Raw genomic sequence first — 16,784 nt, 5'->3', positions numbered from 1 at the left:
GTCGTCGCAGCATCTTCGGCTTCGAGTCACAGCGACGCGATTTAGAAAGAATGAGAGGCGGAAGCAGCGCTTCCCATGATGCTCCTCTCCTCCCAGCCCACCTCCATTACGCCCCTCCTACACACACACACACACACACACACACACACACACACACACACACACACACACACACACACCTGATTAGCGCTCTAGCCCCTCCCTCTTTTCCATCCTCTCTCGTTTGTGGTGAACGGCTCCTCCTCTTCTCTGTCTGTACTTCCTTCCTTCTCTTCCTTCTCTTCCTTCTCTTCCTCCTCCACCTCCTCCTCCTCCTCCTCCTCCTCTCCAGTTTTGATGTTCTCCTCCCTCGTCACCATGCCCCGCCCCTCCCGCCTCGCTCGCTCGCCCGCCCGCCCTCCCTCCCTCCCTCGCTCTCTCTCTCGCCGAGCGAGGGGTAAAAATCTTTTTATTGCACTGTCGATTTTTGTTTTTGTAAGATATTAATAATGAGAATAATGTTAATAATCTTCTTATTGTGACATAACCTGGTCGGATTGAAGGAAGCGGTACTTAATCTTTTATCGTCTCTGTTCATATATATATATGTAAGAATCTTTTTATTTGTTTTATATTGTTTATTATGATTTTTTTTTTCTTACTGTTTTTTTTTTTTTTTTGACTTCATAAGTCAAATCTGCACATGAGTTCAGTGTTACTGCTCTGAGGGGACTGCTGCTTGGACCAGGGAATTGGACAGTTGTGACCTGATGAAATTATTAAACATTTTAACTGAATTTTGTCGACTTGACACTTTTTTTTATCAATCATGACGGCACCAAAAAAATACTTGTTTTAATTTGTTTTCTTTTGTTTTTTACAATTCCATGAGCTGAGGCAGACAGTATAACCACAAAGTGAATTTATTGGGGTCAAATGTAAATTCAAAGTCGATTGAAAACAAAAGTCAAACCATATCTGCAAGGCTGCTGTTAAAAATAAAACACAGTTTGTTTTATTTCCTTCATTGCACTCGTTGCTGTCGGCTCAGCATCAATTTGGGCAGCCCAAGATTTAAATGGAATGAAGTTACATTCATGGTAATACAAAGACAGATTTTCAAAGGAATTTTATTCAGAAAACAAAAATTAGCTGCAGTTTTTCCATTTCATTTGAATTGTGTTTTGGACACATCCTGGTCCCAACAGCAGCCTATCAGAGTGCAGGACAAACAAAAGAGATGAAGGAGCAGAAGCAGCCTGTCTGAAGCTGGCTGTTTGTTTGTTTGTTTGTTTGTGTTTTGTTTTTCCTCTGAGCGATCGCGAACATGCTTGGCTGCCCGACAGCATCGTGCCAAACTCAGCTTTTCTTTCAGTTTCCAAAGGCAACGTTGACTCGAGCGACACCACAACTGAGTCTGGACTTCCCCCACTGTCAAGAACATCTAGGATCATCATCCTGTGAACCAGTGAGTGCTGATGACATCATTGTGTGTCAGCACTTGGACCAACCTGGTCGAGCATGGTAGCAACTCAGCCATTAGAATTAGAAAACGTCTTTGGCTAAAATTTACTTTGCTGTCTGCTGAAAAACAACTTTAAACTCCAAATAACACCTTGTTTATGACTAGCAGCTACATCATTTGAACACAAAAAATCTCCCTGATGGACCGACACTGGCTCTGATCTTCAAGCTGTGATGCAGCTGCTAAAGTCGAGATGTGATTCTCCCAGTTCGAGACCTCCTGGGCTCCGAAAACTTCTGAACGCAGCAAGCAAACCTAAAAAGAACCTCCACTTGATCTGACGCCAGTCAACTGCTCCAAGGTCCAACACTCGCTGTGTCAAACCACCACAAGCACAAATGCCACCAGTTTCACATATCCAGTAACGGCCCCAGTTTGAAGCCAACCGTGCGGCCACTCCAACGTATTGACGAGCCAGCGCTCTGGTGATTGTTTTTTTTCAGAGCTGCAGTCAATGGCAGCTTGAACGTCAGTGTGGCTCGTTTAACAGCAGCTCCACATCATCTGTGTTGTCCAGCAGAGAGAAGCCAGCGGCAGGTCAGTGGTGCATCTCTGCTGCCAAACACTGCCAAGGGGCTGTAGCTGTGCTGTGCTGTGTGTGTGTGTGTGTGTGTGTGTGTGTGTGTGTGTGTGTGTGTGTGTGTGTGTGTGTGTGTGTGTGTGTGTGTGTGTGTGTGTGTGTGTGTGTGTGTGTGTGCATGCAGTAGATGTATATCTTCTTGGCCCCTGTGATGTTTCTGTGGTGCAGCGTGTGCGAGCGTTAACACCTTGTTGAACGGGCGAGTCGGCAACTCTGCAATAAAACACCAGCTCACCTGCCTCTCGTCCAGGTGGACATTGCGATACAGATCCTGTACAGCTTGACACACTCTTGGTTTTCATGTCATGTAAATCAATCGCGCTGATACAAGTAAATGTCTTTGTTTGATTTGATTTGATTTTTTTTTTTTTTTTTCACTTTTGTCCCCTGTAAAAACTCTCAGTCGAGCCGATGATGTCCAACACGTGTTGGCTGAACCGTGAGCCGCCTGCTCACTGGAAGCGGCTCGGTTCTGTTGGCGAGTGTTTGTCCTGGACCGGGTGAAGCAGCTGCAGAGCGTCCGTCACTCTCAGCCTGTTTGTACCGTCGCCTCTGTTGGATGGAGTTTGGTATACAATGTGTTTTAACAGAAACATGCTTGTGTATGAGACTAATTAAATGCTATGGAGAAACAACACGGGAAGCCCACTTGCTCTTTTACTGAAGACGAGAGCAATAAGTTGGAAGGAAATACCAACTGTGTCACTGACGAGTAGGAGGAGAAGAGGATCTCCTGCGCTGCGTTGTTGCTGCAGCAACAGCAGGGAGCAGCATACACACATTTATCACCTCACATCTCTCTAATGTTTTTTTGGAAACAAGACCCTGTCCATCTATAGTTGTGTACTGTGGGCGAGGCCTACAGTACACAGCAGTTTGATAAATAAAATAAAACAACTATTAATAGTAATTGGACAAGGTTAATTACCTGTTGCAGTTTCAACAAATCCTAGCCGACAGCATGACTTATTAAATGCGGTGGTGATAATGGGGCAGGTTACAGCAGCGGATCAATTAAAAAATAATAATAATGAATCATGCAATGATATGTTTATTGTAAATGTACAGCAACTCAAGTGCAGGAATAAAGAGCACAGGTCTGAATCAGTGATTATGTCAAAAACAAGTCACTTTGTCTTAATTGATTGTGCAATGCAATATTTGATTTGATTTGATTTGATTTGATTTATTTCGAACATGAAGGAAAATGAGAAAATAAAAGGGATGCAAAACCAAAACATACGAAAGAAAAGTTTAAAAAAATAAATTAAATAAATTAAAAATAGGATAAGTAAGCAAACACCAGTGAAATATACATGAAAATGATGGTATTCATGTCTGAAAAGGGGTAGGAGGAAGTATAAACTTATATATACCCCTAAACTCAAATACATATACAAACTTATGAACTAAATTAAGTTTATACAACTAGATAACAGAAAACAACAAAACAGAAAACAACCAAAGACAACTCCAGTTATAATATAGTGCAGGAATTCAACCGTAAGAACACTGGAGAAATTTTATAAGTCTATATATATATATTCATGTATGAAAAACACTTTGCTGTTAAAAGTGCACATTTATTATCAAGTGTTACCACATTATTAGACTTAATTAGAATGTAAATATATTGAATTTATTTATGTCTGTTGAGACCTATCACACCACTTCACCCTGTGTGCAGATAGATAGATAGATGGATATACATAGATAGATAGATAGATAGATATTTCTAACTGAGACACTTGTTCTGCGTCATTCAGCAGGACTGTAATGTGAACAGCTTGTTCATATCTAGAGTCCAGTGTGATCCAGGCAGTGTCCCTCCCTTAAATATAAAGCAATACAGACCTGGAAGTGTTGCTGTTGTTCTGATTCAGGTTCCACCTTCAATCCCAGGTGTCAAAGAAGCCATGAGATGTGACTCCTTCTGGATGAGGACAACGTGTGTGTGTGTGTGCGTGTGTGTGTGTGTGTGTGTGTGTGTGTGTGTGTGTGTGTGTGTGTGTGGATAAAGCAGAGTGGCGTTACATCACGGGCTTTTATTCTGACAGATACAGTTTATGGGAGAGAAGGGGAAGAGCAAGCGAAGCTCAGCTTTCTCAGACGCTGCAAAGCGGCAGAGAAGAGTTGACGAAAGTGAAGGAGGCACGCTGGTCATCTGGTCAGTCAGCAATGACGTGATCGCACTGATAAAACTCCGTCCTCCACCTCTCCGTCCGTCCGTCCATCCACCCTCGACCCCTCCCTCCTTTTTTTCTGTCCATCAACAAGTGGGTGCAACTTTCCTTTCACTTTGCGTGTGAGCTACTCCGACACCACTCGACAAAGAAGCAGGCCTCAGTGTTTCCTGTCTGCAGGGCAAGGTGGTCCCACCACTGTGTGTGTGTGTGTGTGTGAGAGTGTGCATGTGAGCTCATTTCCAATGAGAGTCAGTCTCGCTCTCTAGCAGGACCCCATGCTTGTTGCCTTGGCAACAGATTCCCCCCTTCTTACTCCTTCCTCATCAGTTTTCCCACAGAACAAAACCAACATTGTGCTCCGGGTTGCCCGTGTGTGTGTGTGTGTGTGTGTGTGTGTGTGTGTGTGTGTGTGTGCGTGCGTGTGTGTGCACTTGTCTTTCTCTGTCTTCTTGTATGGACCAGCCCTTGATGTAGTACTTTTATTGTGAAATTTCACCCGTGAACCAACAAAAACATGTCCTGACAAACTTTAGCATTAAAATGTAGGGTACTTAAATTACTATTACTATTACTATTATCTTACCTTTTTTTGTTAACCTCATGTATATATGCATGTGTATACAGATACATAATAGCAATACGCTACCTTTGCTAACAGAAAATACAGAGAAGAAAACCTATAAACAGACCAGCTCAGCACAAGTCACGTTTAGTCAAACATGTGTGTTGAAATATTTAACACTTTGTCTTTTCTCTCGTCTTGTCTGAACTTTCAATGCCAGGTGCATCATTTACTGTGCTGCAATTATGTGTACAAAAAAAAAAAACTGTGCCGTGGCTTTTACGGATGTCAGACCATAAGCAGAAAACAGACACGTCCGTCTCAGTGATCAATGAGGAACTCGAACCTGTGACCTTCCGCTTACATAAGTGCAGCCTGTAGTTGGTTCCCATCCAGTCTGTCCAGAGACATTCTCGCATGACCAATGGAGGTCTAGTCTAGTGTGTGTGTGTGTGTGTGTGTGTGTGTGTGGCTTCATTAGTGAAACAGAGGCGGTCTGTTCACTAGTTTGTATCAGCAGAGCGAGCTCTCATCACTACTAATGAGAACAACATCACCAGCCTCCCAGAAACACTGTGTTCCACCGTCACTGCCTCCACTCCTCCTCTGCTTTCAGTGCTGGATTTAAAGGATTGGGCAGAAAAGATGGTCCAGTTTAAAACGGTCTCGCTTGGTCGTGTGGACAGGATGCGAGAGCTTTACCTCTGGTTTAGAAGATCCGGTTGAGTTGTCGGTCTTGGTTAGCGAAAGCCTGGTTTGGAAAACCCTCACAACCTCTTGTCTTTATCTCTCTCTCTCACACACACACACTCTCTCCCTCTCTCTCTCGTTTCTGTATTCTAGAACAGACGCGTTGCAGAAACAAACACTATGGCAAGGCCATTTAATTTTTTTTAAATCCTTCCATGTGTATTGGGGAGAGTGGAAAAAGTTGAAGGTTCTCAATTAATAGAGCCCCGTTAATACAGTGTGTGTGTGTGTGTGTGTGTGTGTGTGTGTGTGTGTGTGTGTGTGTGTGTGTGTGTGTGTGTGTGTGTGGTTTGCATTTGTGAGAAAGAGAGGGAGAGTTTGAGCTGTAATCCCATGGCGACAGGACCGTGCTGAGGTCATTGATATGCAGCTCAGCAGCTCAGCCACGACTCGGAGCAGGAAGAAGGATTTCTTTCTCGCTGCTCCAAGTCTTTTTCACGGCCCCGGGAAGCTTGTCGTTGCTTTCTCGCTGTGTCTTTGGTCTTGTTTGAAGATTTTTCTTTTATGTTTGTGTCTGTTTTGTAATGCAGTTGATTAGTTAACTACATTTCACATAAGTTGGATTGTGAACCCACACCTGTAATTATTTGAGTAGCCATCATCATCATCGTCGTCATGATGACGTGGCCCCGCCCATCCTCTCCATCCTCTCCAGCCAAGATGGGTGCACCATATCCATCCTTATATCCCTTCAAAAGTCAGGGAATAATCATCTGATTTGTATTTAGACGTGCTTTTCCTCAACATGATGTTAACTTGATAGCGTAGGTTGTGTAGCAGCAACGCCGTCTGAAGCACAACTAACTGCCAGGCCTCCTAGTAGCTGCTCAGTCCCTGTCCTTCTGCAGTTTGTCTCAGACTCACCGTCCTTCCATCCCAGTCCTCCTTTACTCCCTTGCATCCCCATCCCAGCATCTCTTCTTTCTCACCAATGTTTTCCCCCATTTCACCACATTTTCCACGTTTCTTGCCTGTAAATATTCAGTTATTGCCTCAAGCAGACTTCAAACTTCAGAAGACATGCAGGGTTTTTCAGTCACATTGTGTTCTTCTTTTTTTTTATACCCTCCCGTATCCCAATTAGTGATTTGTGCAGAGCAATGCTTTGAAATCAAAATGGGAAAATGAAAGAATAGTCAAATACAGGCTGAGAGGTTAATTATGTGGACTTTCCCTTTATTAAAAAGTTATGAAACAGTAGCAAGTAAACTGATTTAAATTTACAGTGACATCAAACGGCAGTGTGACTTCACCGGCTTCCTTTATATCTAGTTATTGAGAAAATGGGGGGGAAGAAACGACAAGAAAACCAAACTCAACAGCCAAAGACAACTTTACACAACATGGCTGCTGCCAAACTACTGTAATCCAGCCGTATCACATTTTACTAGGACAGTTTCACTAGAGCACATAAGGTTAGAAGGCGACTTTCACAGTTTGACGTCGACTACGGAATCAGGACTCAAAAAAATATGATGATTAATGCACAGCGAAGGTCAGGTCATGGTCATGGTAACGCTCCGTGTCGTAGTGGGCAACACTTTTTAATACAGTAAGATTTCTGTCACTTCTGTCACTGAACACTTCTAGTGCGGGTTTCTCACAAGTTCTTCTTTCTCAAAAGTGCGTGAAGCCATTTAATAGAGCAATGATGAGCAAAGATTTATCTATAATATAGAATTTATATCATGAACAAAATCCCAGTTTTCACTCAGCCTCCTCCAAAGTGTGTTTGTGGCCTAGAATTAACTTCAACAGCAGAACACTAAAAACTTTTCAAACAATATACATTAATCAAACGGCCAATTCACAGTTTTGCTTAAATCTGCCAATTTGTCACAGCCAAAGGGAAGACAAATATAAATCATTAATGTTGCAACGTACAAACTTGAAAAGAACCAACCTCCATCTTATTGAAAATATTCTCACCCACAAAACAAGAATCCATTCTGTTCATGCCTTTCAGTGCACTGTTTGATCCAAAATGCGTTCACATATCACCACCTGCAACGACACCACCTGATTTTCCATCACCATCTTACTGACGCAACACACTGGCAATTCATCCATACAGCAACACCAAAATACTTCCTGGTGAGTGGTCGTAGGCTGCATTTCCACGTGGAAAATGACGCTTCTGTCAATGACGTACCTGTGTACATCCTACTAGACGCTTCTACCTGTGAAGGAAAAACCTCGAGCAGTGTTTAGTCCATCTCGGTGCGAATGGCTGCTGATTAAGACAAGACAAAGGCACATCGGTACTTACAAATATTATAACATTACAAATTTATCGCCAGGGATATAAACATGACTATTTTCATCTACTCCCCTCACTGAAAGACGCCATTAGTATTGACTCTAAAATAAGCTTTGTCCTTTTTGTGCTAAATGTATCATAATGAAACTACAGTTAGTTTCTCTCAGACGGATCCCTCCTGAACTGAGAGAGTCATTTAGAAACATTTGTAAAGCATTCACAGTCTCAGGAGCCAAATAAGTCTCTACTGTAATTACATATATTACTGTACAACTCCAGAACTGCAATCCACAGTGTACTGGCAGCTTCATCTCCCTCTCCGAAGGCGGCCACTCATTTCCTGAAACGTATCAGCTTCCTTGTAGGACTTTTGAAGAATGGAAAAACACTGAAAGGGATTATTTGAAGACTTTCCTGATGCTGACTGCTGAAAGTGGAAATTGCCGTGGAGTAGACGCAGGTTGCATAGGCCAACATGCAAAACTTCCTCGGATGAGGCCTCATTGACAGCAGAAAATTCCTGTAATTGATTCAGTGATTCTGTTTAGATAGTTAATGCATTTCCCAGCTATGCAGACTGTTAGCAGTGGCTCCTTTACCATGATGGCGTGCTCAGTATTTGTCAGTAGCCTTCAGTTGCGTGACGCGGCCAAGTGGAGCCAATTGCAAAGTCTGCATTTTAAGAGTTGAGTGTCTTGAAAAGAGACACCGTTTGAAAACACATTGGTTCAAAACAGACTTAGCGACACTCGACTCACCCGAAAAAAATATAAATTTTACACCTTGAAAATGAAATAAATGCCAGATCAACCCAAAAAGACAAGAGAAAGAAGGAAGTCGCTTTTCCACCACAGTTCTTGGCTTCATGTTAAAGCAGGAAGCAGGAGGGAGGAGTCTAGTCAGACTGTGTCCTGAAGTGCCTTTCATTCTCAGTACTGCTTGTTGTGCAAGGACAGCAATACCTCTCACGTTAGTTTGGATTAAAGTTCCTGCAGGGACGAGTGTGGATGGGAGGGGCAACACGTGGTCCAGAGTCTTACACCAGGCCTGCGGCAAAACCAGGGCTTTACAAAGCAGAAGCGATTAGAAAATAGCATTGAGAAGCACTGAGGGTGCGAAGCTCAAGAAAAGGAGGAATTGTGGAGAACTAATAATGGAGCATGAATGGAAGACACCAAAATGTAAAAAGAAAACGTGGGCCAGTGGCTGAAGGTGGACCTGTGGCTCTAGCTGGAGATCGACAGGATGGCAGAAGTGTCTTTAGCCTTGTCAAAAAAGACGGACGTCTCATTGGCAGACTTCAGTTTAACCTGGGCGGAGCTTGGCGAACCCTGAGCCGCGGTCGGCTGACATTCCTGACAGCAGCAGCAGCAGCAATCCATGAAGGCCTGACCCAGAGCCTAGAACAGAGAAACAAGATGTTCACAGCTTCCGTTGCTCCAACTTACTCGGTAGCTAATGACAGGTTACACTTTCAGGGTTTTTGTAATTAACGCTTGAAGTGTAAACCCTGATTTTACATTAAAAATTGCCAAACTGTTGGATTTCGTCAGAATAAATAGCGTGTCACCGTGTTATTTCCACTTACTTTACACAGACAAAGCAGCAGCACCGGTGTCACGGACGACTTGAAGAACAACAGGAAGTGATGGAGCAGCGCCAGCATGGCGGCCGTGTCCTCAGAGACGTGGATGTGCGTGTAGGCCAGGGTGATGTTGCACACGTGTTCGGGCAGTGCACACACGCCGTAGACCACAGCCAGCGCCAGCAGTGTGCAGTTGAGCTGCCGCTCCACCGCCTGGTGCTGCTGACGCTTGTGGCTGGACGAGCGGTCGTCCAGGCTTCGCTGCTTCTGCGCCGAGGTGGAGTCACTGTTGACGTTGCGGGTTGCCATCTGGCAGAGGATGGTGAAGAGGATCGGCAGGCAGAAGTAGCAGCCGAAACACCACCACATACGACCCTGAGACGCAAAGTACGAGAGAGAGAGAGAAAGAGAGAGAGAGAGAGAGTGAAGGGACTGACTGTCATTTTAAAACACATACATTCCTTGTTTTAGTTAAATGTTCCAGATTTCACAGGTTTTTATTGTTATTTCCACGACTGGACTTCATTGGAGAAGCCCTGCATGATCAACTGTTTGATTTATTTACAGATTTAGCCCTCTGTTTACAGCCTTCCTGATTTCCAGATCAATTTCAGCCTCAAAAATCAGTCTCTACGTCATTGGCTGATTGACAAAGCCATTCCCCAGTGTGGCACTGCCGCTGCTCACTGCACATGAGACATCGGTGGGACTTTCACCTCTTAACCATTATTTTCTGGAAACGCCATTCTGAGAAAGTGTAATGACAATGAATTTTGCTTTAAAAAAAATGGGACCTGTAATTGAAAGTAATTCGAGTGCTTAATAATGTGCTTAATAATTTCATGACCTTCCTCTGATGTTGAATACATGAGTTTGGATACAAATTTACACCCGCTGGTTTCACTGGTGAATAAATAACAATGAAATAAGACCACTGTTAAAACACTCGATGGTACTTTAGGTTGAATCTCTATAAACAAAGTTATAATGTTAGACAGCTATTATGCAACTAATTATTGCTACTTAATATAGGGTTTTTACTGTATCACATATGAAGAAAAAAAGAAAAAGATTTCAGCTGTTGCTCGGAGATTGAACTCTAATGTCAAGGAAGGACTTTTTTCTTTAATTGAATCCGATGCAATTCAGAAAAATTCCGTTTGTTTGGGGAAACCGCAAGCCAAAGCTAAGACAGAGGAGATGTTCTTTCTGTCGACTGCTGCTGGTTTTTTCATTGACACAATGAGGCCAAGGGGTCGATCTTGTTGGGGTTCTCACCTGGTGATACCTGAGCAGCAGTGAGTGGAGGGAGTCAGGCAGGTAAAGGTTGAGCGGGGAGGAGGGTGTGATGGTGCAGGAGTCCACCAGCCGACCGGTGGAGGGGGACACAGCCTGGCTCAGCTGCCACAGGAAGATCTCAGGGCTGGACAGCAGCAACGCCGCCAGCCACACCAGCAGCAGCTTCAGCAGCACAGAGCGACAGCGCTCCACCCGACGCGCCTTTGGCTGGGTGGAGGAGGTGGCGGCGTGGAAGCGGTCGATGCCCAAAGCGCACAGAGTGAAGGAGGTGATGCCCAGAGACACGGCCTGTGTGGACGAGGATTTGACAGTGTTTGAAGGCAAACGAAAGCAGGATGGAAGATGAGTGATGAGTTCAAAGGCTCAGACACTGTGAGTCAGGGTGATTTTGGGGGTGTTTTCAATGTCGTCAGCTGTCAAATGATGCTGCGAGCAGGAAGGAAGGAAGGACGGACGGAAGGCGATTTATAACACGAGTTCAGACAAGTGCTTGGGTTCATCTTGTGAAATTGGAAACATGCTGGATGTGTGAAATTGTACGTACCTGCATGTTCTCAATGCAACTCACTCTGGCATGTCTGCCACTCTAAACCTTCATCTTATCTCTTTCTCTACTTTATTGGTATTCCCTTTTCGGCCCAACGGGTCTAAGCAGATGGCCGCCCTGCAGAAGGTCTGCCCAAGGTTTATTCCCACTGGGGAAGAAACCTGGCCATTGTCAAATCATGCATGCCCTGAAGAGATGAGTTGCTTTTCTCTTTGATTGTGCAAAGCACCCTGAGACGTCTCTGGGTTGTGGTTTTCATTTAGAAATAAAAGTTGATTGATTGAAAATGGAAGACTCTGATTCCCACAGTCTTCACTTTGATCAGCTCTGTCTCTTCTACTGTAGAGCTAGAAGTCATGTACATTGCTGTGCTAATAACCTGAGCGCAATGAAAGGCCTGAGGTCCTACGGGAAGTTCTTGCACCCTCTTTGGTATTAACATTAACTAATTAACATTTTTACGCCTCCATTTTTTATGTACTCTATCTTTAGGACACATCAATTCAACAAAGTATATACCAGCCACAAGATAATCACCAAGGTCACCATTCATGGACACCAATACAAACTGGACAAAATCTGCAAAACCACTACGCCTGGAAATGAAACTGAATTGCTCATGTTTATGAAGTGTTTTCCTCGTTATACAACATGTTTGACACTGTGAAATGTGATGCTGTTTCAGGGACTTTCACTATTGTAGCTTGTTGGAAAATTGTTTTTTTGTTTTGTTTTTTTCTGCTTCGTTTCTGCACGTCACCAGTCACATGTCAGTAAATGGCATGTCCTTCTCAAGAGACCAACACAATGGCCCAGTGGATGACAACAGTTTTTGATTGAATCATCATGCCCATATTGTCTTTAGGCAAGACATTGAACCATCAAATGACCTCTGGAAATAAGGTCCCGGTGAGGGAATGGTTACTACTGCTAAAACCAGATGTGTAAAGTCTGAGGAGATTAAAAAGGTGGCATGCTAGCAGATAGTGCATGGTTCAATAGTTAAATTACTCATTATTTAATTTAAAATAACACTGCTGGAGATTCTCTTCCCTTGGACCCCATGGTCATGTGACAATGCAGACAAGTTGTCAATAACAGAGGCCAAAAATATCTTTCCAAACTCATAGGATAATCCCATTGTGGCTAAAAGGTTAAGTGTGTCATATTTTTTTAGATAATGAAAAGAAACAGCGACATCAAGTGGTTACATCTCAGATAGCATCGCTCACCCTCCCTCTCCCAAGCTTGCCAGTAAATTACAGTGGACACACAAACCTGGATACCTTGTCCACCTTCTTCTTCGTTTGTTTATTGTAAGCGTTCACCCTCATTACAAAACACACTGTCAGGCGGCTGGACTGTCCACACATATACATACATATATATATAAAAATAAGAATTGTTCTAAGGGTAGGAAAGCCAATGACTTTATTGTACAGCCAGCCTACACTTTTGTTAATGTATTTATGGACAGTTTATAAAGCTTTTACCATTATAAAAATCAGAAATCAGGCCAAATATTACACTCTGGACCTTTAATGTTAAGTCACGCATTAAAGGCAGGAGTAAGCAACATGGAAAGTTAAGCCGCACCTACCTCCATATAGGGGACCATGCGACAGGTGATGTCACCCAGGATCCTCCTGTGGGAAAGCTGGTTGAGGACCACTACAGGAAGGCAAAGGACCAAGACGAGGAAGTCCCAGAATGCCATGCTGGCCAGCAGGTAGTTCCACGCAGACCTCATGTAGTAGTTGTTCCAGACGATGCACATCACAGCCATGTTCCCCACCACGCCCACCGCCAACACCAGGCCCGCCAGGAACAGCACGGCATAGGCTGCGTACGAGCTCTCGACCAGCGGGTAGAAGGGGTTGAATAGTCCCGGTGCGTCTTTGTCGGAGCTGGAGGTATTTCCACGGGCGTTCACATCATCGCCGTTATCATCTGCTGCCACTTTGGTTACATTGTCGAAATCGGTGGGCTGCGGCGCGGTCACAGAGTCATTCTCAAAGTACTGGCTGAAGGTGGACTGCTGCTCATCCTCGTCGGCACCGCGGCTCAGGCGACGGTGCTGCTCCTGGTCCAGGTCCAGCATCTCAGGGAAGGGAAGGGTCTTGGTCTGGCTCGGGCCATCATGCATCACCGTGGGCTCCTTACTGATCCAGACAGGTTCCAGTTTGGCTCCTTGGGAGGGTTTGTCCATCTGACCATCACGCTGCCTGACGCTGTTTGCGTCTGTTAGGATCAGAGGCAGATACAGGCAAAACCACACACTGTTGGATGGAGACATGATGGAAATGCTTTCCAAAACACAGCTTTTCTGAGTGTGTGTGTGTGTGTGTGTGTGTGTGTGTGTGTGTTTGCAACAACTCAAGTATCTGTGCAAAACTCTAAAAATCCGGCAATGTTTCCAAAGTCCCTATAAATTAAGAATAAAATACTTATGTCCGTAGTTTTCTGTGATTCTAAAATTGTCCAAAAATGTCAAAAAATAAATAAATAAATTAAAAAAAAAAAAATTTCTTAGCAGCCAACCAGTGGAAGCCGTGCTTTTATTCCAGACAGCTTTCTTCCTTTCTTGTCAAAACTTGACTAGGTCTGTCTCATCCATGGGAAGTCCAAGCAGCTCCAGTGGAAGGGAGCAGGCTGAGCGTCAGTGTCCGCCTCAGGACTGTTGGCTCCTGGCTGTGGGCACCAGAGAGAGTGGGAGTCCTGGGAACAAGCAGCCTTCTGCTGTATGGCTGGCTGGAGCTTTTGTCAGGAAACACACACACACACACACACACACACACACACACTGACAGATCTACAAACAAGGCTGGCACTCAGACAAATCCACACATTTGTCTGCACAATCATGCATGCATTCTTTCTTTTTGGTCTTTTTGGCTCTCACTTACTCTTTAACTCCCTCACTTCTGTCTCTCTCACACACACACACACACAAACACACACAAGACACGTCACACATTTAAATAGACTTTCACCACTGCTGCCGCCTGGTGGTGTTATTGGGTCCAAGCAAACAGCCCCGTTGGACTTGAACGCAAATTAAACATACACGTGTATGAATGGAGAGTAAAGCGAAGTTAGTTTAAAGTTTAAACTTTTCAAATGTAGCAACTTTCCAATAGGTGAATGATGAATCAGGAGAAATGAAATGCAATGACACATAATACATGTATCATCATTATCGTCAATCATTATGTTCAATGCAGAGTTGCTCAGAATTCATCTGAAAAATATATGTCATCAATTTCCTGAAAAAGTTGCCACTGCTTTTATGCAGATACGGACAGACAGACAGACAGACAGACAGACAGAGTAAAAGAGACAGAAAGAGATCAAGTTGTTTTTCATTCAGCATATTAGCAGGTTTTGTCATTAATGACGGTTGTTTTGATGTTTAACTCAGTAAAACTAAATCTCTAACCCTTATAAAGTTATTTTGTACACCTAAGCATAAATGAAACATGAGTTTACATGACATGTATCATCATTTTTACTTTCGTTCATATTTTTTTTTTTAAATGTCTTTACCGTTCCACTGTCACTGCAGTTCCATAAGCCCTCACTAGATGTCAGTATAATTTTGACTGACGCACTCCGATACTTTTGAAACAAGATTTTACACAAGTAAGGCACTTACCATTATCAATACCGTAACTAAATAAAGACAAACCTCTTCCCTTCTTTTAATATTTGAACTGTGTTTTGCAGAATTGTGTAATATATGTGAATGAGTTGCAGAGGCATGAATAATTTTGAGTGTCAGAACATAGTACAAACAAGGAGCCCTGCGAATTTGAATTATGATGATGACTTTAGTCAGGTCAGGTGGTCTTGCAAGCCCGAGGCATGGAGACTCTTTACACTAAAACTTTGAAACCTTATCAGTATTTTTATTGGCTTTTTACACTCTTTGACAGCAGCACACTTTACACACACCCTATACACACCCGTGTATGAGTGAGCATATTGTACACGCAGATGTAATCTCGGTGTCATCAAGGGTTAATGTGTGCAAAATGACCTCTTTCCACTGTTTGTCAAATGGGTGGTGTGTCTGAGCATGTGTGCCAGTGTTTTCTTTTTTCAGACTTTGTGAAGAAGGTTCCTGTCCAATCAAGTGCGACATGCATGATACACATTTTTTTCCGGAAGTATGCATCCCTCAAAACAGGAATTTTAGGGGGTTGTGTTTTAATGGGAGACCTTGTATGTAGAACGACTTTGCTAAAATCCATTTCCTGTTTTTAATGTTCACTTTGACCTGCAATGCTTGATCCTTATTTAAAGGAGAACGTGCACAGGATTTATGAACTTGTACTCAACCTCTGGCATGCAAATATATGAATTAATGTGGACAGTTTTGGTTTGGCTTGTTGGGCTGGAAGTGTTTTTATTCTTGCCTGTACAAGGAAACATGATTTTTTTTTTTTTTTTGACTTGTGACACTGTGTGAGTCTTTTCAGAACCAGGTAGCTGATGACAACACAGATATATGATGTTCTGAAGCAGATTCATGGTAAAAAAAATAAATAAAAAAAATAATAATTACATTTGCAACTTGGTGACAGAAAGAGCTCCATTCCATTCCACGCAGTGATCGATGTTTGAACTGCAGGAAGATTGGAGGGAGAAGTACTTAACATTTGCACCGTGGCTGCAAAAAGTCAAAGGCTGGATTTTCAGGAATCTCTTGAGGATTAACCTTCATCTCTTGAATGTTTCAAACTCCTTTGTTGGCGCAGTGAGCTGTTAATAGGAAATTCAGACAACAGAGCATTCCCTGTCTGCACTCGACATGCATTGACCTGCCTCCAAACATCACATTCAGGTGGTGCTGACCGTTGGAACTTGCACCAAATGCAAGGCCTCAGTTACAGGACACGCACACTCAGTATCTGCTGCATCTGCTGTACCTTTTGTCATTTGTAATTTGTAATTTTTAAGATTTTTCTCTTTTATATGGTTGGTTCAAAACCTTGCATGCCTCTGTACTGTTCTGTATCTTGTCGAACTGCTGTAAATGAAAATTTCTCTTGGAGATTAATACAGTATTCATGTGCCTATCTACAATACACAGCTGACTCAATATCATGCTGTGATATCATACTGTTATGTTAACTTTCATGCGCTTAATGTAGTCTTAAGTAGCATGATGGTCGAAGATCAGAATGGCCGCTTTGATATTCATTGTGTTGTTTTAAGTTGCCGTGGTGAGGTGGTGAGAGGTCTACTGTCGTCTCCGAGGAGAAAACCCAGAGACGCAGATCGCTCATTTGTTCTGATCAAAAGATATGAAACAGTGTACATAACGTCCAACCATATGGTTGACATAAAAGCGTCACGGCTACAAGCACCGCCCTTTTGCATATTGGAGCCAGGTCTTCCAAAGTATCTGTGAGGAGAGCCGGTATGTCACCCTGGCAAAGCTCAGCTGTCAACCATCAAACACCTTGTTGGAGCCTCCAGCAGTTTGCACAGAAAACAAACGCTTGA

General features: G+C 43.3%; 3 protein-coding genes across 3 annotated transcripts in view; 2 read left to right on the top strand and 1 right to left on the bottom strand.

Moving 5' to 3' along the window:
• Positions 1–776, top strand: part of LOC142898711 (ADP-ribosylation factor-like protein 8A) — a 6,159-nt gene extending 5,383 nt beyond the window's left edge. Inside the window, exon 7 of the mRNA XM_076041828.1 lies at positions 1–776. This exon is cut by the window's left edge and continues 551 nt beyond it. The gene's annotated coding sequence lies outside the window, so the exon portion shown is untranslated.
• The window catches only part of LOC142898896 (tyrosine-protein phosphatase non-receptor type 7-like), a 59,501-nt gene that overhangs the window by 12,469 nt on the left and 30,248 nt on the right, over positions 1–16,784 (top strand). The gene's annotated exons all lie outside the window — the stretch shown is intronic.
• On the bottom strand, positions 7,213–13,801 carry gpr37l1b (G protein-coupled receptor 37 like 1b). Its single transcript, XM_076042230.1, has 4 exons — positions 12,874–13,801; positions 10,706–11,014; positions 9,431–9,802; positions 7,213–9,242 (listed from the first exon to the last, which is right to left on the bottom strand). Exons 1-4 carry the CDS (start codon positions 13,567–13,569, stop codon positions 9,069–9,071), a joined length of 1,551 nt encoding a protein of 516 aa, XP_075898345.1. The 5' UTR covers positions 13,570–13,801; the 3' UTR covers positions 7,213–9,068.

Source organism: Nelusetta ayraudi, unplaced genomic scaffold (assembly GCF_046127955.1).
Source record: "Nelusetta ayraudi isolate G7.1 ecotype Tasmania unplaced genomic scaffold, CSIRO-AGI_Nayr_v1 ptg000070l, whole genome shotgun sequence".
Taxonomy (NCBI): Eukaryota; Metazoa; Chordata; class Actinopteri; order Tetraodontiformes; family Monacanthidae; genus Nelusetta; species Nelusetta ayraudi.
Note: the sequence above shows the minus strand (reverse complement) of the source record. Positions and strands in the feature narration are given on the sequence as shown.

Bases quoted from the DNA above. Each gene is read 5' to 3' on its own strand.
- gpr37l1b (XM_076042230.1), bottom strand. From the start codon at position 13,569: ATGTCTCCATCCAACAGTGTGTGGTTTTGCCTGTATCTGCCTCTGATC. The intron at 11,015-12,873 runs GTAGGTGCGGCT...TCGTCCACACAG, and splicing joins GCATGGTCCCCTATATGGAG to GCCGTGTCTCTGGGCATCAC. The intron at 9,243-9,430 runs GTAAGTGGAAAT...TCTCTGTTCTAG, and splicing joins TGCTGCTTTGTCTGTGTAAA to GCTCTGGGTCAGGCCTTCAT.